At 39.8% G+C, this 22,204-nt stretch overlaps 2 protein-coding genes across 11 annotated transcripts in view; one reads left to right on the forward strand and one right to left on the reverse strand.

The window, feature by feature from the left end:
• Window positions 1–183: 183 nt before the first annotated feature.
• Window positions 184–9,181, reverse strand: ITGB1BP1 (integrin subunit beta 1 binding protein 1). 10 transcript variants are annotated; one of them, XM_080387876.1, is made up of 7 exons: window positions 9,130–9,181; window positions 7,518–7,618; window positions 6,527–6,605; window positions 5,692–5,828; window positions 4,386–4,478; window positions 1,299–1,448; window positions 184–568 (listed from the first exon to the last, which is right to left on the reverse strand). In XM_080387876.1, the coding sequence occupies exons 2-7, from the start codon at window positions 7,587–7,589 to the stop codon at window positions 497–499; spliced, it is 603 nt and encodes a 200-aa protein (XP_080244002.1). In that variant the 5' UTR covers window positions 7,590–7,618; window positions 9,130–9,181; the 3' UTR covers window positions 184–496. The 10 variants fall into 10 exon arrangements, with proteins under 10 accessions (XP_080244002.1, XP_080244004.1, XP_080244003.1 ...); XM_080387878.1 differs by having other exon boundaries at window positions 7,518–7,615; window positions 9,130–9,150; XM_080387877.1 differs by lacking the exon at window positions 9,130–9,181 and adding an exon at window positions 8,873–9,121 and having other exon boundaries at window positions 7,518–7,615.
• The window catches only part of CPSF3 (cleavage and polyadenylation specific factor 3), a 22,129-nt gene continuing 9,106 nt past the window's right edge, over window positions 9,182–22,204 (forward strand). The window contains exons 1-12 of the mRNA XM_080387857.1: window positions 9,182–9,341; window positions 10,194–10,257; window positions 10,931–11,028; window positions 11,937–12,065; window positions 13,034–13,211; window positions 14,816–14,905; window positions 15,979–16,129; window positions 18,192–18,367; window positions 18,750–18,908; window positions 19,679–19,825; window positions 20,836–20,988; window positions 21,400–21,508. Coding sequence (XP_080243983.1) covers window positions 9,271–9,341; window positions 10,194–10,257; window positions 10,931–11,028; window positions 11,937–12,065; window positions 13,034–13,211; window positions 14,816–14,905; window positions 15,979–16,129; window positions 18,192–18,367; window positions 18,750–18,908; window positions 19,679–19,825; window positions 20,836–20,988; window positions 21,400–21,508 — 1,525 coding nt within the window. The 5' untranslated portion in view covers window positions 9,182–9,270. The remainder of the gene's footprint in view (window positions 9,342–10,193; window positions 10,258–10,930; window positions 11,029–11,936; window positions 12,066–13,033; window positions 13,212–14,815; window positions 14,906–15,978; window positions 16,130–18,191; window positions 18,368–18,749; window positions 18,909–19,678; window positions 19,826–20,835; window positions 20,989–21,399; window positions 21,509–22,204) is intronic.

A 22,204-nucleotide genomic window follows, 5' to 3' on the forward strand; every position in this document is an offset into this window, starting at 1 on the left:
AGTGCTACGTCTTGTGGATTTTTAGTTGAACATAGAAACTGTGTAGACAGCACACCTAAGATGAAATTAGAGGTGTAAATAACCAAACAGCTACCTATTATCGCTCTGCTCTCGTTTTGTTCTAGTATCTAGGCTAAGCAGAAGTGAAGCCTATATTAACAAATTCTTTTTCAGACAAAGAGATAGAAGCAAGTGTCAGTTTTATTTTACATTTCTACAATATTGACATTAATATACAAAACACAATTTAGGAAAAAAATAATGTTAAATATAAAATTCTCTATTATCCTGGAAACCGAAGATGGTATAATTCCTTCAAGTCATGTTTGGGGCATGACAAAGTACCATGTGCAATGCTGCATGGCTCTTGTTTGCACAGCAAATCTCTTCTAGGTTTGTGTATAGCTACAGCCGGTCTGCGGTATCACAGAGGAGCCCCGTTTTGTCCCTATGCAGAGGCCTCTTGTACTGCACTGTCACGTGCTGCTGAGGAAAATCAGGACTTCTCTGACATTAGAACTGAATCAAAGGCTGTAGATAACACTTTGCAAATAGCTTGTGCTTGTTCCTAAAAAAAAAAACAAAAACACCCAAACACACATATTAACACTTTCTGAGGAACTTCTAAATGTCTCAAAACTCATTTAAAGCACAATGTGACCTTTATCATTCTTTTGGCAGACATGCAAAGTGGAGTAGCACAATGACATCTAATTTGATTTCTGTGGTCTGCGATGACATGTGGGAAGCTGTTTTAAATGAGCTCTTTTGAAACAAGTCAGAGTTGTTAGCTTTCATCATAGCATGATACCAGCATTCAGAAAGTCAGTTCATGTGTTCCCCCAGTGCTGCTAAGGGTGTGTGTCTTAAAAGTATCTTGACAATGAATTCTCCTCCTCTTAAGAAAGGATCACTTCCCTTCCTTGTAACTATGAACGCATGCTCTGTTACCAGAATTGTTAACTTGATCTGTTCCTGCCCTGTCCGATCTTAAAAGGTTTTTGTCTTTGAAAATACAAACAGAGGGTTGTCCTTAGCAGCTACATCAGCACTCTTGAAATTGCAAAGAGCTTTCTCTGGCGTGTACATTCATTAGCAATTTTAGGGAATGGAAATATTTTTCCTCAAAGCTGATCAAATGCAGTCAGCAGGGTTTTTCTCCCCAGGTTTATGCTCTCTTCTGATTGAGCAATTCCCCTTCTGCCAAAAAGCCTTCACAAGGGCCTTGGGTTTTAGAATCTCCCTTTACAATCAAAATACTGATACCTAAATTAAATACTGTAAACATAAACTCTTACCAAACTATTGCACTGATATACCCAGAGGCTGCATTCTTCAGAGGCTGCATCTGTTGTCTTCAAAGCCAGTAAACTTTTTCCTGCTCCCAGACCATCATCATAGCAGACCATCCGTACAATTAAATAGAGAGCATGCCTATGTAACACATCCTGAAACCATGTGGCAAATAAAAGTTACTCTGGAACACTGCAACAGCTATTTCAGTTTTCCACCTGATTTAATTCTGTCTCCTACAAAAGAATACTTCAGATTTCTTTACAGAGAAGAGTATTCCTTGGCAAAATTACAATTTTTTTAAATGAGAGTGTAGTCAACATTTTAAAAAAATAAGTGTTGGTTTAACACAATTTTAGCTTTAATTTTTGCTTCTATTTTAGAATTGCATTCATATATGGACGCTATTCCTGGCCATACTGCAGAAGCACACATCGGTTCCAACCTGTCCTCACTCACCCTCTGTGAGTAGGACCGGTGGTACACTGTACCTCTGGCACAGAGATAACTTAAAACAACTTTCTGCTTTTACAGTATTTTTCTAGACAATCCCCTGCCTTTGTTCCAGGAAGCGTATGCATGAGAAACTGTTCCCCTGTTCCCAGAAGAGGGCATGGACAAGGTTAGTTGCTTTGAGGGGTGGGTAGCCATGCGGATATAGCCAGGCCACTTGTGGCCACAGCATGGATCCTGACTCTGGCAGAGATCTAGTCCAGGAGACTTCTCCACACTGCAGTTGCAGGGTTTCAGCACAGTCCCAACAGTTCTGATCTTGGCCATTCCACAAAGGTTGGTTGATGTCATCCAGTGCAAGGTCTGCAGACCTACCCTACACAAAGCCTTTCTTCTCAAGCCATCCTACCCAACCAATACAGCTCATCTGGTTTACTCCAGTCGTACCACCTCTAGGGTCTTACGGCTTCCATACAGCTCTTTTTCCATGTTCACGGCATCAAACACCTTGTCCCTGCCAGCAGCTGAAGGGTCTAAAGAAATGCCCATTTCAATATAGAAGCTGTAAAAATGGACAGTGAGATTGATCCCTACTATGAAACCATGAAGGGAGAAGCCTCTGTCAGAGCTCCTGAGATCACCTTGCCAAAGAACATCTCCATCACTCGTGAATGAAATGAATGACAACATTCACTCGACAATCACAATATTCATACCGTCACCATCGTACCATACTGAAGGCAGCTGGAGCTGACATGGAACTTAGTGGATCAACTCTCCAGTCTCTGAAAGATGCCATGATTTTCCTCCAAACTGCTTGTAATTTTTTAGTTACTTGCTTGGAACTTGCTACAGTGCTAATGTGCATGTGGATTACCACTAAAAGAGGGAGGATACAGTTCTGTTAAGTACGCAGTCACTCTGTAAATTCATTTCCTTCCCTCCTTCCAGTATTTGGCTCTGAGGGGATTTCACATCTCAGAGAGAAATGAGGTGACGGGTGGACAAACTGTGCCATAAGTGTATGTACAGACATATAACGTACAAGCACACACAAATGGAATGTGAAGGCGGGCAAAGACTCAGTGTGACTTATGTAAATACTTCACCTTTGGTTTCTAACGGTTGCATCCACCAACAATGGAAATGTACCAGTGAATTATATATCCGTACATATTTAGGTCACTAATGAAATAATTTCTCAAACACGGGCTGAAATCCATGAGGAAAACATTTGTATCCTGCAATCAGTTCTCTTTTTGGCATCTGAAATAAATAGCTGCCTATTCACCTGCAAAAACATCTACAAATCACAGAATTTGCCTTTCCCCCAAAGTCATAAAAGACTGAATTCTCTGTATGAACGCAGAGAAAACCTTCCCATCTTGGAGCTCTATGAAAAGTTACGTGGACTAACACACTAAAGGACAAACTAAATGTCCGCCATGACAAAAGACGCAAAAAGCCAGAATTTGGGAAGTAGAATGCAGTGCAATAAAATGCCAGTGCAAGCTAGCTTAATCACAGAAGGCTTTATCAGCTTGTGCATGCTTTCAGCTTAAAGACAGAAGAATGATGGATAAAAGTCTTAAAAATACCTATTTGATCTTTATCAAAGTACAAAGGAATTCAAATAACAGTGTAACCTATGTTCTTAATGAGAATTAACAATTTAGGAAGACAGCAAAAACAGAACCTGAAAGAATTCAAAGTTCGAGTAACAACTACTACACTTCCTCCCAGGCACTAGAAACAAGTGTGGTGTTTTCTGAGGGGACCAAAGGAAACTTTTTGGTTCTCTTCAGAGTATTGAGCTATTGAGCAATGCTATTCACCGTCCTCATACTCGAGGCTTGTACTAACAGGCATTGCTGGGTTGTTGATGGGTCATGACATCATTAAGGCCAAGTATTTATGGTATTTGGGGCCCTGAGGGCCACCAGAAAGAAACCACATGGCTGCAATACAAAGCTACACAAAGGCAACTAGAGGGCCCTGGGGAAGAGACCAGATTATTTATTTTTAGCAAAAAAAGCTACTTGGAAGTGCACTAAAGGAAAATAAACTACTTGTAAGAAACGATGCAAACAAAAAATAGGCTTGGTCAATAAAGCAGCATCATGAGGCTTTAATGCTGCAGCGAACTCACACTCTTGGATTAGGGGTGCAAGGCTGGAACTTTAAAGAGGAATACAACTCAAGTATTACTGAAAAAAAGCCCCATGCTTTGTTTTCTCCTCTCCACAACTGCACAGGAACTGCATTACTAACTCAGGCTGAGGAGCGGTCTTGGCCACCAGAGTCATGCTACTCTTCCACATGAGAGGATGGCAGGACAACTACAGAGAGAGAAAGGCGCGCCCGAAGAGCAGAAGGGCTTGCTTGCCTTCTGTCTGGTGCTCTATCTCAAAAGGGATGGATTTTTGTCCTAAGCCAAATCAATCCAACTAGGAAATACAGAGCCCTTCGGAGATAACAACATTAAGCAGTGCTGCTGTGAGAGCTTTTTTTGTCTGTTTCTTTGACTTTTGCTTAAAGCCTGAAGTGACATTTTGGTCAAACAGTTCATCTATCAGAGAAAAAAATAAAAGCAACTTTCCAACTCTCACCAAAAAGACAGTTTGTTGTGAGTCACTTACATACTGATCAGATGTTGAAACTTTAATGCCGTATTTGGAAACTCCCATAATAAACTCCTCTTCACCTGGAACAAAAGGTAACTTTCCATCTTGCTTTGGAGGGAAACAAACAAAAGCCTTTAGTGCAGACAGAACAACGTGAACAATGAAGATACATAATAGAAAATGTGTTTATGCCTACAGAATCAGCAACATCACTGACCCGGCTCGTATCTTGCTGCGTGGAGTCTGCCTGCCACACTTGCACTCCTCCCATCTCTTAACGTTATGTGAAAAATGTTTAGGGGAAGTTTACACTTGACATGAGGAAGCATTTCTTTACCAAGAGGGTGGTCAATCACTGGCACAGGCTTCCTGGAGAGGTGGTCGACGCCCCAAGCTTGTCACTTTTTAAGGGTCATTTAGACAATGGCCTTAACAACATGCGCTTAACTTTTGGTCAGCCCTGAGGTGGTCAGGCAGTTGGACTAGGTGATCGTTGTGGGTCCCTTCCAACTGAAATACTCTGTTCTGTTCTAAATATTACATGATTCCAGAAAGGAACTGATCATCTCAGGGGGAGTTTGGCCCTGTGGACAAATCAGATGGGCTGAGAAATAACGTATGCCCTGGCATGCTGCGCTGACCCTGGGTGATCTATGTTCCACACTGGCAGCAATTTTGTTATGTAAAAATAGTTTTAGTGTATATTCAGGTACTTGAAATGTCAAGTTGCTGTAAGATAAACAGACATTCTGTGCTTTTGAAGATACAGACAATCACCTACATAATGAGAACAACCAGTTACGGCTTTCAGTACAAAAGTAAGTACAGGTAACCACACTTTGGCAAGGACGACCCAAATATTACTCAACTTTTTTGGTCATGGGTTCATAGTGATTGTAAGCAGAAATTTGACATTTTCCTCTATGGGAAAACTTCTACAGTACTGAGGAAATCTGGAGGAGGTATTATTTCCTGGATAGTAATTCTAACAGCACTGAAGACAATACAACAACTTTCAAGACAATATAACAACTTTCAAGTGGGCTACTTATACAGTAATGACTCACGAGAAGTGCCTTCGCCCTGAGCCTGCTTCTTCAAAACTGCTTTTTGGGTGCACCTTCTCCAGTTACTCAGTAGGATGGAATTGCATGACAGCTTTTGGGATTCATAACATAATGTTTTTTAAAGTAAGCTACTTCATTCTAGTAAGTCTAAAATTTACATAAAAAGATGTCAGATCACATGATAATACGAAAGAAATACGCCTAAAAGCTTAGTGTTCTGATGTTGTTGGTATTGTCTTTTGTAACCCACTTACCTGTGCAACATCTATGTAATTTATCAAGTCCAATGGCCCTTCAAGACTTTTGCTCTCATTATGTTTCAATTTTTCAATGGCACCAACATATTTAACTCTGAATTCTGCACACGTATCAGAATTACTATTGCTTTGTCCTGCAACAAAATAAAACAAAGCAATTCTGAAGAATTCCAGAACAGTAACACTATTCTAATTGGTGCCAATGGAACTAACATTAAATTGCGTAATTTTTGCTGACTTTCATCAAACACTAAACTTTACCACAGTATATTAAATCATCTCCTTAATGAACTGTCCTGGGTCAATTGACAACAGTCCTTGGAAAAGGCAACAGTTTCATATGAATCTGTGATACAGTGTTGTTTATACTAATTCACATTTTTAGTTAACAACCTTGAATCAGCTGGTTCTCCTTTTCTATATAGATTTGTTTTAAATGAACTATTTGGTCCAACAGTGACACACTGTGATCTAGTGAGCAAGAACAGCTGAAATCAAATCTTATTTCCATTATTTCAGGGCAAATGTAAAAGCAAGAAACATAGCTTCCAAAAAGTTACACCAGATTTATGCCGTGTAACAGACTGGTACTGCAACTAAGTTTTTCTTACTCAGACACTTTACTTTGAAAACAGTGACATAGTCCTAGATGAATCATTAATAATGTTTTAGAAGCCTAGAGCTATGCATACATTAGTCAACAGGCTACTTACAGAGTCACTCACAATTATTAAAAATACATATTTTAACCCTTTCCATTCTCTGCTCTTTCATATGAACACACAAAGTTAATCCTGCTCCACAAGTATCTGCTCGAACTGCGATTACATACCTGAACTTTTCGTGGAGTCTGTATCTAGACTAGCCACAGTACTAGACCTGGAAAGTCCCCCAAGACTGGAATCTACAGACTACAAAAAATAAATAAAAAATTAAAAATCGGGATCATCAGAAAGTTACTGAGAACATATTAAAAATTCACTTTTAGATACCCTGCCTCAACTCTTTTTTTTAAAAAAATAAATCAGTGTTTACATTCTAATTACTTCAGCAGCACTGCAAAATGAGGAGAAAAAAAACACCACCACCTATTTCTTTCCTGAAGTTATCTTTCTGCCTCAGTGTAGATTAGATTGATACAAAAACAGCAGGAACCCTTGAGAAGTCCACAAATATTTTGAAAGAAGGAGGAAATAAAAGAAAAAGAGAAAATGAACCTTAAGGTTATGTCCAGACTTTTCTGGTACTGCATCTTAACTTGAAGAAATTGACAACTACATGCTTGTCACCAATGCTTGGAATAGCATAGCAGTGCAAGGGAAGTGAAACGGCACCTTGGAAAATCCAGAATATTCAAATGATCATTCCAAAACCTATCAGACAAAATGGACACATTATTCAAAATGAAGAATACTTTTTAGAGATCCTGAGTAACCAACTAGTATTGAAGAATAAACTAACTCTTGGTACCTAGCACCAGGCATCTTCTTAACGACAGTATTTAGCACTACAGAACAAACGTACTACTTTTTCCTCCAAACCTCACTCACTATGTGCTGCCATAAACTCTTGTGGGCTTCACTATGGAAGCAATCGAGCATTCATCTCAGAATGCAAGGGCTTTACAACGAGTAGGGGGGTTTTAACTCTCATAACACAATCTGAGGAACAGCAGAAGTAGAAAGTTGTCCTTGTGGAACATGGCATTTTATATCCTATATAGGAAACATACCCTACCATCAGTGCAAGCGAACCACTGAACTGTCAGCTTGGTACAAACAAAAGTGCTTCCATAAACAGAGTATATACTAAATTCAGCTTACCTTGCTTTTAGTACTGATTTCACTGCTTTGTGAGCTGCTGCTGCTGTGTCGTTTTTTTCCTTTTCTAAACATTTTGTCATAATTGGATCAAGGAAGATCTTCTAGGTAGGAAAAATAAAAATTAATGCTTGTCATACCATCAAGGGAAGGAGTTCCTGGCAAACACCAGAGTTAAGTGTGGACAAAACCTGGAAATTTATAAAGGATTTGAGAACCGAAGCAGCAATGTTCCTCTGGTGCTCTCTGTGTGTGACTGTGGCAAGTCCCTCAACCTCTCTGCTAAAACTTCCCTGCCCTCTGATTAATCAAAAAAATGCTGCTACTGACTTTACAGACTATTGCAAAGGTCAGTTTCTATTGATGCAGATTCAGAAACGAGACAAAACTTAAAATGTATAGTATCACTTGAAAGCATTAATGATTAAGTGCCCTGCAAAATGCATCCAATGCAATCCCTGCTCCAAAGATTATGCTCCCATTAAAAAAAAAAACAACAAAAAAACCTACTTCTGAAAAACTACTGACTGTAATACTTCTCTGAGCAGCCATTACTACTTAACATGTTCCTGAAAACTCCAAGCAAGAAGGATGTTATATTTAGTGCCTTAGAACTGATTTACTGGGAGTTCCGAGTGTATTCCAGAAGTATTTTTCCTGTATCTGCTCTACTGCTTTCAGTTGCTTAACATTTGGCTGGCCCGTGTCAAAAAGCAGGAGCACAAAACCCCTATTTCCCAGCTTCACAGAAGAATATTTTAACTACGGGGCTTCAGACATGTTAAGCAGGTGGAAGGAAGAGGACAGAGGAGGCAGACAGCCTATTGAAGACAGCCGACACTGCAGAAAAGAATGGAAGATGCATAAGGAGGAGCTTAGATCTGCGATGCAGTGCTGGATTACAGTCCCCAGGTTGCTGCCGCGTTTGTCATTAAGCAAACACTGGGTCTCTGGCAGACCAAAAGCCACCCTTCGCGACAAGCAGTGCTGCAGGGAGTCGTGGCACCCAGCACCCCACTGAGCTCCTTCCAGCCACCAGCGCGGATCCAGCAGCCCCCCCCTTCAGAGCAGCAGCTGCCGCAACACGAGCAGATTCGCTGATTCTGCCTGCCGTCTCTGAGGAAGGCACAACTCAGCAGATAGTAAATCACGAGCTTTCCCAACGCGGTAGGTGGTTAGGGAGCTCCTGCAGCTCCATAGCGCGTTCCCTGCGGTGCGCCCCTCCCCCCGCGGCCGCGGGAAGCGCCGGGTCCTGCCCGAGGCCGGGTGCTGCGGCGGGACAGGCACGGAGAAGCCAGGAAGGGCGGCCCCGCGCGTGGCTTTCCCTCCCGTTCCTCCCTCCAGCCCCAGACGATAACCTGATCGACGGCAACAACGGCAACGCCGCTTCCCACGGAGAGGCGAGAGGCGGGGCCCCGGCGGGAACGCGGCTCCGCCAGGGCGGGCAGCGCGCAGCGCCGGTTTGGCCGCCGCAGCCGCGGGCCGAGCGCTCCTCTGCGGCACCCCCCCGCCTCCCGGGGACGCTCCGCCTCGGCTCCTTCCACCCGGCGCCGCTACCGCGGCCTCCCCCGGCAGCCCGCACCCGCTGCGCGCCCCCGGCCGGCCGGCCCCTCACCTCAGCCCGCCGCGCGCCCACCCTTCTGCTTCCGGGTCGCGGCGCAGGCGCGGGCGCGGCCGGGAGGAAGCGGAAGGCGGCGGGGGCGGGGAGCCGGCGGCGGGAGGGAGCGCGCTGGCCGCCGCCGGGGCTGGCGCCGCCATGTCGGCGAAGCGGAAAGCCGAGGCCCTGATCCCGGCGGAGGAGAGCGATCAGCTGCTCATCCGGCCCCTGTGAGCGCCCGGGGCGGGCGCGGCGGCGGGAGCTGCGCGGTGGGCTCGGGCCTGGGGCTGGGCCTGGGGCTGGCGGGGCCGGGGCCGCCGGGCGGCTAGCGGGCAGGCCCGCCGGCCGGAGCGGGACCGGGCTGCTGCCGGGCCGCGGGCCGGCGCCTCCCTCAGGCACCGGTGGTGCCACGGGATGGGTGAGGCGGGACCGTGCCCTGGGCGGCCCGAGCGAAACGTTGGGGGCGCCGGGATCCCCCGAGCTGCTTTTCTCCCCCGTCCTGTTTTTCCTCTGGTTGCTTCTCCAAGGAGCCGGCAGCCTGCAGGCTCAGGGGTAGCTGTCATACTCGGTTAGAAGGATTGCGTCCTGCCCTGATGCACTACTTAAGATTATCTGAGAAAATTTTTTTTTCCTCTTATGCTTTGACAGCATCATAGGTTTTGTAGTGATTTTAAGTTGAAATTTTTTCTTCTGGTAAAGACGTCCAGTGCTGTTTGAAGGTTCTTCTGGCAGCATCACAAGAGTTGTCTTCTGGACAACCTGAAGATGCTGCTACCTACATAAACTTTCCATTCATCATACATCACAGTACTTTGAGACTCAAGTGCGCAGGCATGCAATAAAAACCAGAAGAGACAAAAATATTTTCCCCAAACAGATTTTCTTTATTTCTGCTGCATTAAGTAGGGTCTCATTTCCATTGAGATAAATGTAGCTGTTCAGTTACTTTATCTGAGCTTAAAAGTACTGTACAATCATTATTTCTATGCAGAAAAATAATCCCTCTAGAGGCATCCAGTACACAGTTACATCTGTATGGTGTAGGTTGTTTTAATTTTTACAACTTTGATGTCCTTTTGCAGAGGTGCTGGCCAAGAAGTAGGAAGGTCATGCATTATTCTGGAGTTTAAAGGAAGAAAAATAATGGTAATTATTGCATGAATGTGTTTGTACACCCTCTCATTATGATACTTCAGATCACAGAAAGATGTTACAGGTTAAATTCAGCCTCCTGCACTGAAGTCAGGCACTGTGCTGGAAGAGGCATGTTCTGTAGCTTTCTGGAACAATATAGCATATAGGACTGTAGACGTACAGAGGCTGTCCTGCAGAATAAATCCATATCCCCAAACAGAACATATGTGTCTGAAATACAGATTCTAAAATTTATGCCTGTTAGGTTTCAGTGGAACCTAAGGCTAATGTTTACGAACAGTTGTGTGTAAACAGTCACATATAAACACACACGTCTTCTCTTTCCCTTTTCCAGCTGTTGTCTTAGGTGTGATGTTGGCTGAAATAACTTGCATACACTAGTTCTGTATATGCAGGTGGTGTTGAAGTGTGAATGAAGGCTTGCATAGGTACAAAATGTGAACAAAGACTGGGATCTTGTGAAAGGTGTTCCGTTTCTCAACGAAAGCAAGTCATTTGTTTAGACAGAAACCCGAGATGTGAAATCCAATGCTAAAAGCTGTGTTTAAGGAAACAATACTTTTTTTGCATGATGCTAAAAGTTACCAGTCACTATTTTAGACCAGAATGGAAGAGAGTTTTTCACATGTTCTGTTAGAAGCTTTAACTTTCTTTCATTTTCAAGCTTGATTGTGGAATCCATCCTGGACTGGAAGGAATGGATGCTCTTCCTTATATTGATTTGATAGATCCTGCTGAGATCGATCTCCTCCTAATTAGTCAGTAAGTTGCACCTAAGAGAACAAATAAGCTGAGCTGTGTTCACTTGTAGGTTATTGACAGACTGAAAATTGGTGTTACATAGATGGTAATGGCATGGCAAAAATTTAGTTGCCAGCTTTCTTTGAATTAAGGAAGTTCAGCCATTTTTGACATTACAGCCCTCCTCTGAGCTCGCTGTGATGTCTGACTTTCTTATAACCTGGCCTGCTTTAACACCATGGTGACAGCTTCTAAAATGAGTTTTCTACGCGAAGGCTACTGAAAAGTATTCATTGTGGGTTTTGCTCTATTGGCTTTGAATGAAGAATGTTCTTAGAGACTTAAGCAAGCTTTGAATGTGGTTTAAGTATTGTTTACTGGCTGAGAGACAAGGAAAGCCATTTCTAAATGATTGAACCAGTCATAACAGGGTCTTTATAAAATACTGAGTGTTCATGATACATGCTTGTTTGACCTGTATTTCAAAAGTACATTCTTAAGATAGGGCCAACTGGAAGTGTAGCCAAATAATATTACTTTAGTAGCTCATGTTTTAGTCTGTAGTGTCCAACATGCAAACTTAAGATCACATTTGTGACTTTCTTCTATCTTTGACATATATTGTGTTCCTGGTTCCTGTTATTTTTCCTCCTCTATATGTAAATTACAAAAGTATTAATTTTTAAGTTGTATAGATAAAACCTTTGCAGTTAATGGGGAATTTCCTGTATTACTCTTACCTTTTCTTGGTTGCATTTCTAGTCACTAAATATATAGAATGTAGACCAGCATAGTTAACAATAAGATTGAAGATTCTGTTTCTGGATTTTCATGACACCATGTTAATCCAGTGAATTACTGAATTATATGTTATATATTGATGTTATATAATGTCAGTGTATTAATTGGATTTGTGTGTCTATTTTAAGTTTCCATTTAGATCACTGTGGGGCTCTACCATGGTTTTTGCAGAAAACAAGTTTTAAAGGAAGGACATTTATGACTCATGCCACAAAAGCTATTTATAGATGGCTACTTTCAGACTATGTCAAAGTCAGGTAAGCTGACCCATGGGTTGTGTCTTCACCTCCTGAATTATTTCACCTATATATCCAATAGGAAACCGAAGATGAAGCCACCAAAGGTGGCTAGACGAACCTGGATATCGCCACAGGTAGCAACATTAGAACCAGGTTAGGAGTAATGAATCTTCTTACTGCCTCATGGATAATGTGTCTCTCAAATAATTTCCTATCAATAAAAAAAATACTTCTTTCCTCATTTTTTTCATTTGCCTTGTTTGGACCTTTAATAGTATCCCTTTTTCTCCCTGTCTGTCTGTCTTAAGACACTCTTTTGTTCTCATGCTTTTTGATGTCTGTTCTTAATTAAGCTTCACAGAAGTATTGAATTGTAAGCCCCTAAAGATATAAATCATTATTCAGGACAAGGTCAGATTAAATATTAAATATACAAAGAGTTCTCTATTACTTACATGTTGTTGGGGGGGGGAGGAGGAGATTACTCTCTCAGCCCCCCCACCCCTTTTTTTTTTTCTTCCATTACATGCCTTGACACACTTTTCCTACATCCTGAGCAGTGGGCCTGGGCATACCTCAGTTCAGCAGATTCTAGCTTGGGTCAGAAAGCTGATAAACAGTCCTCTTGTAACTTGTGTTTTCTGGGCTGATGTGTGGTTTAGTTTGGTGTTTGAGGACTGTTACAAGCTAAGTGGCACATCTCTGTCCAGGGCTGGGAATCTTTTGGTACTTCTAGACAAATACAGACCAGATCCTGAAGTAAAAAAGACTATTCTAGCATGGCATTTCAAAAGAAAGATGCTTTAACTCTGCTTATATGAACTACATTAGAGTACCTGGACTTGATTTCTAACGTAGGAGACATAGCGTTACTGAATGGAAGTCTTACTGTCAGTGGGGAAAAATCCAGGAAGTTTTTTTTCCATCTGTTATATAATCTAAGCTGGTAAAATGAGCTGATATTTAGCCATTTCACTTATATCCAGTAATATATCAGCGGATGACATGCTATATACAGAAACAGACCTTGAAGAAAGCATGGACAAGATTGAGACCATCAACTTCCATGAAGTGAAAGAGGTGGCAGGAATCAAATTCTGGTGTTACCACGCAGGCCACGTTCTGGGAGCAGCCATGTTTATGATTGAAATAGCTGGTGTGAAGGTATTTTTTAATTATAAAGTTGAAATCAAGCCTGAATTCTAATGTAGTCATTAATTATTTGTTACTATGTGTTAAGCCCCACTGCTGTGACAGGAGCTGTCAAGTAGACTTGGTGGGAGGCCTTGAATTTGAGCATGTAATTTCTCATTGATTAGAACTAGCAGGTGGCGCATGTATTGAACCGGGTAGGGTGTTTGGATTTTATGGGAGCGAATTATGACTCAGACATGGAACCAGTAAACATGTAGTTTTCCTTGCTGGTCTGCTCAGAGATAGCTGATAGCTGATGCAGTCTTACAAAAACTGCGTTTTTGTGAAATCTGTGAACAGATGGGTTTTTTTGTAATTCCTATTTACCATGTCTGCCTGTCTTGAGTGCTTAAATGGCATTTGTCAAAGTATGTGAATTATGTAACAGTCTAAAGTACCTAAAGAAACAGGATTATTATTAATTTTAGGCACAGAGAAATTAAATAAGTCATCATGTAATCACAGGCAGCGCTGTGTCAAAAACAGATACTTGAAACTAATCTCATGAATTGGAGTTCAGTAGGATAATTGTGGCCCAAGCAAAATTTCCTACAACCTTGAAGGGGGAAGAGAGGTGGTGGTCCTGAGGCTTGCTGTCTAGTAGGACTTTGTTTGTAGTTTACAAAGATTGAGAATTTGAAAAGTTTAAAAAGAAGTATAGAAATAGAACTGAATTTACAATGATTGCAATAAAATTTAGACATCTTACTGCTGTTTTTTTTAATTTTCCCCTCATTAAAGCGTGATGGAGAAAGAGATTTCTCTCTTACTATGCATGACTCAAAAGTTCTGGGGTTTAATAGCCATAATTTTCTTTAATTTCCTGTGGCGCAAATGAGGAATGTGATAGTAGATTACCAGTTATTTTCTGTTGCTGACTGTGTTTTGTTATTATTCACATTTTCATCAATGGAATGGTTAAGTAAAAAATGTTGGGTTTTGAAACCGTCATTTTGGGCACAGAGAGCTGCATTCCACCCTGCGGTTAAAAATCCATTTACTAACAGTCAGAAATTACTTCTTGATGTAATGGTGAACATGATCATTCCATTTGGGAAACACTAGATTACAGGGTTTGTTTTAGTATCAGAAAATCTTAGAAGTATTTTTAATAAGTAATTTTATTGGATTATTCATTATATTTGCATTCTGATATGTAAATGCAGTTTTATCTGCTTTTTACTTCAACTTAGGACCTGCTATATTTTCTGTTGCGACAGTTTTTTCTTCTTAATGGACAGTGCACATACGCAAAAGGCTGAAAACGACACCTTTATGTCCCAAAAGAAAGATAAAATCTCAACAGTTGTTTACCATGTTCCCTTGGAATTACACTACTGCTTGAAACACCTTCACTTACTGTGGTTAAAATATTTGTGTTGTAGTACTTTTGGTCTAATATTGTAAGCACTGTCCACATCAGAAGAGGCTTTATTTAAAGTGCAAGTGACCTTATTATCACAAATTCCTTAAAACCATCTTTGCTTAAAAGTATCCTATACACCAGCTTTTTAAAGACTGCTGACATGGTGGAACCTGTAATCAGAGTAACTGCTTCTCTTTGTTTCCAATAGCTTTTATATACAGGTGATTTCTCAAGACAGGAAGACAGACATCTGATGGCAGCAGAGATTCCCAATATTAAACCTGATATTCTTATAATTGTAAGTTTTACAAAGTTGTTTCTTTAATTAGCAATTAAATATGTGTAGGGGTATTATTTAATGAAAGCTAAAATGTAATGAGAAAGACAGTGGAGATTTAATGGCAGTACATGATCTCTGTTAAATATCCAAATGCTTGGGTGTTCAGAACACTCCCAGCATTTCTTTTCACTCTAGTTTTCGTTTTATAATTCTTCTGATTACATTCCTTAAGACTCTAGACAAAGGTTTTCAAGATGGGAGATTTATTAGGTTTTGACTTGGGTTTGCTAGATACGTTGTACAAACCCCAATTTAGCCAGATATCTTTCTGTAGTAGATCCTAACCTATTTCCAGTCATGTTGAGAATTGGTCCTGGGTGGAGGTGCCCTGAGTGTTATTCCTTTTTTTGTTGTTGTTTTTTTGTTTTGTTCTCTGAGCAAAATGGTTTTCTTTTGAATCTATGTTTGGAAAATTAGAAGCTCAGGGGAAATTTTAAAAGTAACAGTTGCATCTGGGAATTAACAGTGGGATCTTTCAGAGTAATTCTTAAAAAGATTTCATTTATTGTGTCCCTTCTTTAACTTTCTGTAGCTTTTTATGACTGATAAGTTCATTCTAAGTCATGTCAAAATCTTGTATTTTGTGTATTCCTATGTTTTAGGCTAGGTGTTTCTGAACTGTGGCACATGTACCACTACTGAGTCATGTGAACATGATAACCCCTTCATCAAAGCAGTGGCAGCATTTCCAGTTAGGAAAATAAGTATGCTAAATTTGAAACCTTTTAAAAGAAGCATCAAAATTAATAGTTCTGACTTCTTTTTGGTTGTTTGGTTGGTTTTGTTTTTCTTTCTTTTTGCGAACAGGATCTGTCTTCCAAATTGCTGAGAGGAGTTTGGGAGAGGGGAAATTTTGGTTATTTGTCTTAATGGGGGTGGTTTTGATGTTTCCCTTCACCTTACCCCTCTCCCTCCCCTCCCTGCCATGTTAATACCAGTATGTTTTTCTGCATTTTCTTGTTGGATTCAGAGGAGAAGAACAAGAGGTAGTCTCTGTCAGTGCTTTTAGTATTTGGTTTCTCCATGTGTAGGAATCCACTTATGGTACTCATATTCATGAAAAAAGGGAAGAACGAGAGGCAAGATTCTGTAATACCGTTCACGACATTGTAAATAGAGGAGGTAGAGGTCTCATTCCTGTGTTCGCCCTGGGTCGAGCTCAAGAACTACTTTTAATTTTAGGTATGTACGTTACCAGCTCCTCTTAATAAAAGTCATATAGAGGTAAATGAGAATGTTTTCATGTGCAGTCTTTCAGATATCATAGTTTTTTAAATAACTCTTCAGTCATTTTCTAGCATGTTAATTACCTGAGAATATACAATGCATGTTTGTTCAAATGCAAAAAATCCAATAAACCAAACGAGACAGTTCTGCTTTGTGAGTTGGGATGGAGACCTAGAAAAGAAAGGGTAATAGCATGGTAGTATGTGCTTGACTTTTGAATCAGGATTTTGGCAAATAGGGACTATTATAACAGATTGAAAAGTAAGAAGTCACAATGACAGCTGTTCTATTTAAACTGTACTGGTAAAAAAAAGGGTATATTTTGTTCCAAAGTTTCACTGTATTTCCCCTTTAATTCACAAACCTATATGAAGAATTCTTTATAGGAAAAGCTGAGAAGAGCGTAACACACACTTCTAGCATTTCTAAAGTCCTAATGATGATGGGAAAGCAAATTAGGCTTTGTTAAGCGGAGCAAAAATGGTGGGGAGAGGGGAATTACACATGATCATAACAAGCCACTTCACATAAAATATATAGGTAGTTGTTACATGGTACTTCAGATTAAACAGTTTTAAAATAAATTATTTCCAGCTTCTTCACTTCCTTTTACCACATTTAATTCATACTATGTTAATGTGATTTTTCACTAGTCTTTTTGCTCGTGCAAATATAGGCAAGATCAAAAGATAACTATCTCAAAACTAGAATACTTATTTTTAGGGGTGTGGCATCTAAAGTGTCACCTAAAATACTTGAAATTCTTCCTGCTTTCCATTTCAGTTTAGCTCAATATTAGGAACTAGCTTGTTTTCAAAATGTGTTACTGGTGTATTTAAATGTTAACAAGAAATTTGGATCTAGGCATGGGTATTCTATTCGTAGAATACCTAAGAAATAGGTGTCGATGTTGTAGGATTATTTAATATTTATCATTGATTGAGTTTTTTTTTTTATTTTATAGAGAAGATAAAAACTGAACACTTTAAATCTTAAGTAGCCAGTAGCTTGTAATTTGTTGGCCTCTCCTTACTGTGTGTAGCTATTAAAGTGAGTTTCTAAAGATAGGCTTGGAAATATGTCTAGTAAAGCTAGACATGCAATTGGATGCTTAATTAAGTAGAAAATGCTATTGCACCTAGCATGCCTACACAACTGAGCCCACAGGCTTCTGCTTTTGTTTTTCTTCTTTCCGTAAGTGTATAACAAAAAAAATAAATACTGCATTATGGTGTAGAAAATGGTGACAATGGGTGCAGTCTTTTAATGTTACTCTAAGTCCTGCTATTGGTTATCTTCTATTGGCTGCTTCCACCTTACACTTGAGCTTATTAAGACAGTCATGGCAGTGAGCCTCTCTGACATGTTCTGAAAAGCTTTGTCTGCAAATCAGATGTACTCTTTAAATGTACAAATACAGCCAAAAGAGTGTACCTCTATTTTTGGATGATTGTTCCTCACTTTTGCAATATAAATAGATTTTAGACCAGCAGAACTGTATCCAAGTGGGAAAACAAGTAAGTTATGTTTGTAGAGCTGCATTCAGATCTCCTTTTTTTGTGTTTAGTAAAGGTCATGGTTACTGTCATCAGTGGTAAAATAAGTTGTGGTTAGTGGAGCCTTTTTTCCTGGTTTCATTTCAGTTAAGCTTGTAAAATATAACTATTGGTGGTACACAGGAAGCCAGACTTGATAACTGGGTGATCCCTTTATGCCTTGAATTCCATGGATTTGTTCTACAGAACTTTTGATGTAGTGAGTTCTCGCCAATATATTCTATGCAGATGTCCCTAGCTGTTACATGTATAATTAATATTTGACAGAGACATTTTAGCTTTATTACAGTGGTGTGGTAAAACTTGAATTGTCGTAAAAGTAGATTTATTGCTGTGTAATATTGTAAGGTATACTTTATACCTTGTAGTTGAAGTTGATGATTGATTAGAATTTGGCCTGCCAAAAATACATGATGTTCATCTGTTTCTTTTTTGTTTGCCTGTTTGTTTGGTTTTTTTAGATGAATACTGGCAGAATCACCCTGAACTCCATGATATCCCTATATACTATGCCTCCTCTTTGGCAAAGAAATGTATGGCAGTTTATCAGACATATGTCAATGCCATGAATGACAAAATCCGCAAGCAAATTAACATCAACAATCCATTTGTTTTCAAGCATATTAGTAATCTGAAGGTAAGCTTGAGATAAGGTTGTCTTACAAAAGAGGAAGGGTGACAGAAGAGTTCATACTTGCTGAGTAGTTGGTGTGGGTACTACCCTAACAGACTGATTAGGTACAGGTTTATATCTGAGTTACCTGCTATCCCAGTGTTTATAGAGGGCTGGCCGAGGGGAGCTTATGCCCAAATTTTCTTCCACTGTAGATCTCTGTGCTTATGGTTTGCTCCTTACAGGCATCAGTAGGAGGCACTTTCCTGCACAGGGCACTTGGTACGAAGATCGGGTATAATCTGTGCACACAGGACTTCACTTGTGTGTTGTTCAAGGGTGCAGCTAGGCTGCCCTCATTTAAGTGAGTTACAGTAACTGATATTCTTGCTCTTTGTCCATTTAGAGTATGGATCATTTCGATGATATTGGCCCAAGTGTTGTGATGGCTTCCCCAGGTATGATGCAGAGTGGCTTATCCAGAGAGTTGTTTGAGAGCTGGTGCACAGATAAGAGAAACGGAGTCATTATAGCAGGGTACTGTGTTGAAGGAACCCTTGCCAAGGTGAGTTGCTAATGCACCACAACTTCTTGATACAAACTAGTACTCAAGTTGTGTTTAAAAAGAACTGGCCCATAGCAAGTGTCTTTATTTGGATTTACTGAGATTTTTGTCAGGTATGCATAATTATGTAGTCAAAACTAATTGCTTTTGGCTAATACTAATGAAAAGTACAGAAAAATGTGCATATGGCCATTTCCAGTGATGTTATACAGAATAATATTTCTAGGAGCAGTTATCTTGCCATGAGAAACAATGATAGATACTTTTATCCACCTTTAGACCCCTCCACCATTTAACTTCTTGAGGGGAGCCCTAACTAATTCTAGAGGAGTTGATATTAAATCTGACAGTACTTATGTATCAGATGTTAGACTGCCTTACAGCTGTTGTGCCACTGTCCAGTTGCAGAGAATGAAATCCTTCCTTCCAAATTCCAGCAGCTAAGGGTGACCAGAACATCTAGTTTTATCTTTAGAAATAGAAGTCACACACTTGTTATAATTTCAGTGCAAATTTGAGAGACATGTATCTGAGAGAAGAATGAACTCCTGGATCAGCTGAGAATGCAACAGATGAAACGGTGTGTGTTGTGCGTGCTATTTTCATTTGTGAGTGTACGTTTTGTGAAATTCAAGAATTTTTTTTTTCAGTTCCTTACGTTAAACCTGGTTGCCAGTATTATCTCATTGATTTCTGAAATGTAAAGCATTAGTTGTGTGGTGTCTGTAGGAGGATTTCAATTTTTTATTTAGAGTACTCTTCTTTTCCAGCACATCATGTCTGAACCTGAAGAGATCACAACTATGTCAGGGCAAAAACTCCCATTGAAGATGTCTGTGGATTACATTTCTTTCTCTGCTCACACGGATTATCAACAAACTAGTGAATTTATCCGGGCTCTGAAACCTCCACATGTGGTTAGTATACATGCTGCCCATTTCTCCAGAGTGGGATTCATCACACCAGTTCACAGCCTTGAGTCATCAAGGCAGGTACTGGTGTCTAGCACTAGCTAGCATCCCTGTGCTTTGAATAATAAAAGGTGGAGATTGTGTAACCATTTTTCATCATGTTACCTTAGCAAAGTAAAGATGAACTTGCTTTTGACTGTCTGCATGTGGGGTATCTGGGAATGACTTTCTTGAAAGTGGTATGGTCCGTAACCTGTTCAGCAGTGTTTTGCATAAGTAAGATACAGCATAGGACAACATTAAGTTTGGGACACTGGTATTGGAATAATTCACTTGAATTTGCCCTAGAATAAACAAGAAAACATTGATGGAAGGTACGTAGCAGGCAGCAAAAGACAAAGGCAGCACCTGAGAGGGAAAAGCGTGAGCAAATCACAGGGAGCAGGAGGTGTGAAGGTCGAGAATATGAAAATGGGGAGTGGGATCTGAAACGTAATGAGACTGGAGGAGAATCAATGTGCCAGCATGGATAAGAAAGAAAACAAATTATAACAGAATAAAAGAGGATTTAACTTGGCAAAGAAAATTGTGAACCGTGAAGCATCCTGTCTGAATTGCATGTTTATTATGTTTATCTACATGCAGACACAAAAATGTAAAGCTAACTGATTTTTATTGTTGAACTTAAGTTAATAATTACCTTTCATAATATAACAGTCTGTTTGTGTATGAAAGGTTAAATGGAATCTCTGGAATGCATTCTGCTTGATTGCATGTATTTTTCTGCTAATACTCAGAATTGTGAGATTTAGGCCTTTGAATATTGCATAGAAATCAAAGACACACATAAAACTATGTAATATAATTGAGCTAATGTTTCGTGTATCGTGACCTCATAAAATTACATTTTTATAAAAATGAGATACAAGGGAGCAGTTTTCTTGGATAATCTGTTTACTAAACATGTCCAGTTGGACAAATAATTTCTGCTAAAAGGGAAACTGTCTTTCCCATAGATTTTAGTTCATGGTGAACAGAATGAAATGGCCAGATTGAAAGCAGCATTGATACGGGAATATGAGGATAATGATGAAGTTCACATAGAAGTTCATAATCCTAGGAATACTGAAGCTGTGACATTAAACTTCAGAGGAGAAAAACTTGCCAAGGTATAAAATGAATATTTTCTTATCTGTACAGTATTTTCCTCTGAGATAAAAACTACACATTTTCTTCCAAGCCTGTCTTTTTAATTGATTTCAGATTGTGTATGTTTTCCAGGGACTCAAAGTATGTGAATGTTTTGTATTTGGGGTTTGCTTTTGGGGTTTTTTTTTTTTGGTTGGTTGGTGGTTTGGGGGCTATTTATTTATTTATTTGGTTGGTGGTCGTTGTTTTTTCTCTTCGCTCTTCCAGCCTTTTCTTGTGTTACATCTCAGAATGTCTGACCTTTTATTTTCAGAGTTAATTTTTTGCTATGTTTGACCTTTCTGAGAAAACTGTATTTCATCTCCATAGTTACCTTTAAGCTATGAATACTTCAGAGTGCCTTGTTGCACTGTGTGTGCTTTTGATTCCAGGTGATGGGATCTTTAGCAGATAAGAAACCAGAGCAAGGACAGAGAATTTCTGGGATCCTAGTTAAAAGAAATTTTAACTATCACATCCTTTCTCCATGTGACCTGTCCAGTAAGTAAAGACAGTGATGTGCTCAGTAGGTAACTGAAACTTACTGTATCCTTCTTTTACCATTAGAACACATACAATACTGGGTGTTTTTTCTGTAATTTTGTGTTTGATAAGCAATTAGTGAACATCTTGGGTTTATGTTGGTTAAGTTTTACCTGAAGTTCTGCACTGTTGTAGTGAGAAGAAAAGCATTCGATTCATTGTCCACTGAAGTTTAAAATCTCTTCTGTTCTTTCTGTCAGATAAAAGAAGCCAAATTCCATTTCCCTTCTTGTTACTTAAAACTTCTTCCTCTGCCTGAATATGCATGAAACGTGCCAGCGAGAACAAAAGACCATCTTGATCAAGTGTTCTCTCAGTTTCTAAAATGGCATTAGTTTTTAGTATAAAAAACTGCAGTACAGTGAAAATGTTTGCATTACTCCTATGCTATTTATTCCTAAAGAAATGGATCTGTTCTCAAAATAGAAGATTAATTAAATGTAAGGTCAGAAGAGCTTGGGGGAAAACAATTGCATTGAATTTCTAGTTCATTGTTTGCCTCTAATGGGTATGGCAAAATAACAAGCTCTTACTGGTTTCTTAACCACAAATATATTATTTATCTTACAATAGATGTTCCACCTTCCTCTTTACAGATTGTCCTTTTTAACACTCTGTTTTAAATGTGTTGATGCCGTTGTTCATCTATAGTGG

Source organism: Falco punctatus (assembly GCF_963210335.1).
Source record: "Falco punctatus genome assembly, chromosome: 5".
NCBI lineage: Eukaryota > Metazoa > Chordata > Aves > Falconiformes > Falconidae > Falco > Falco punctatus.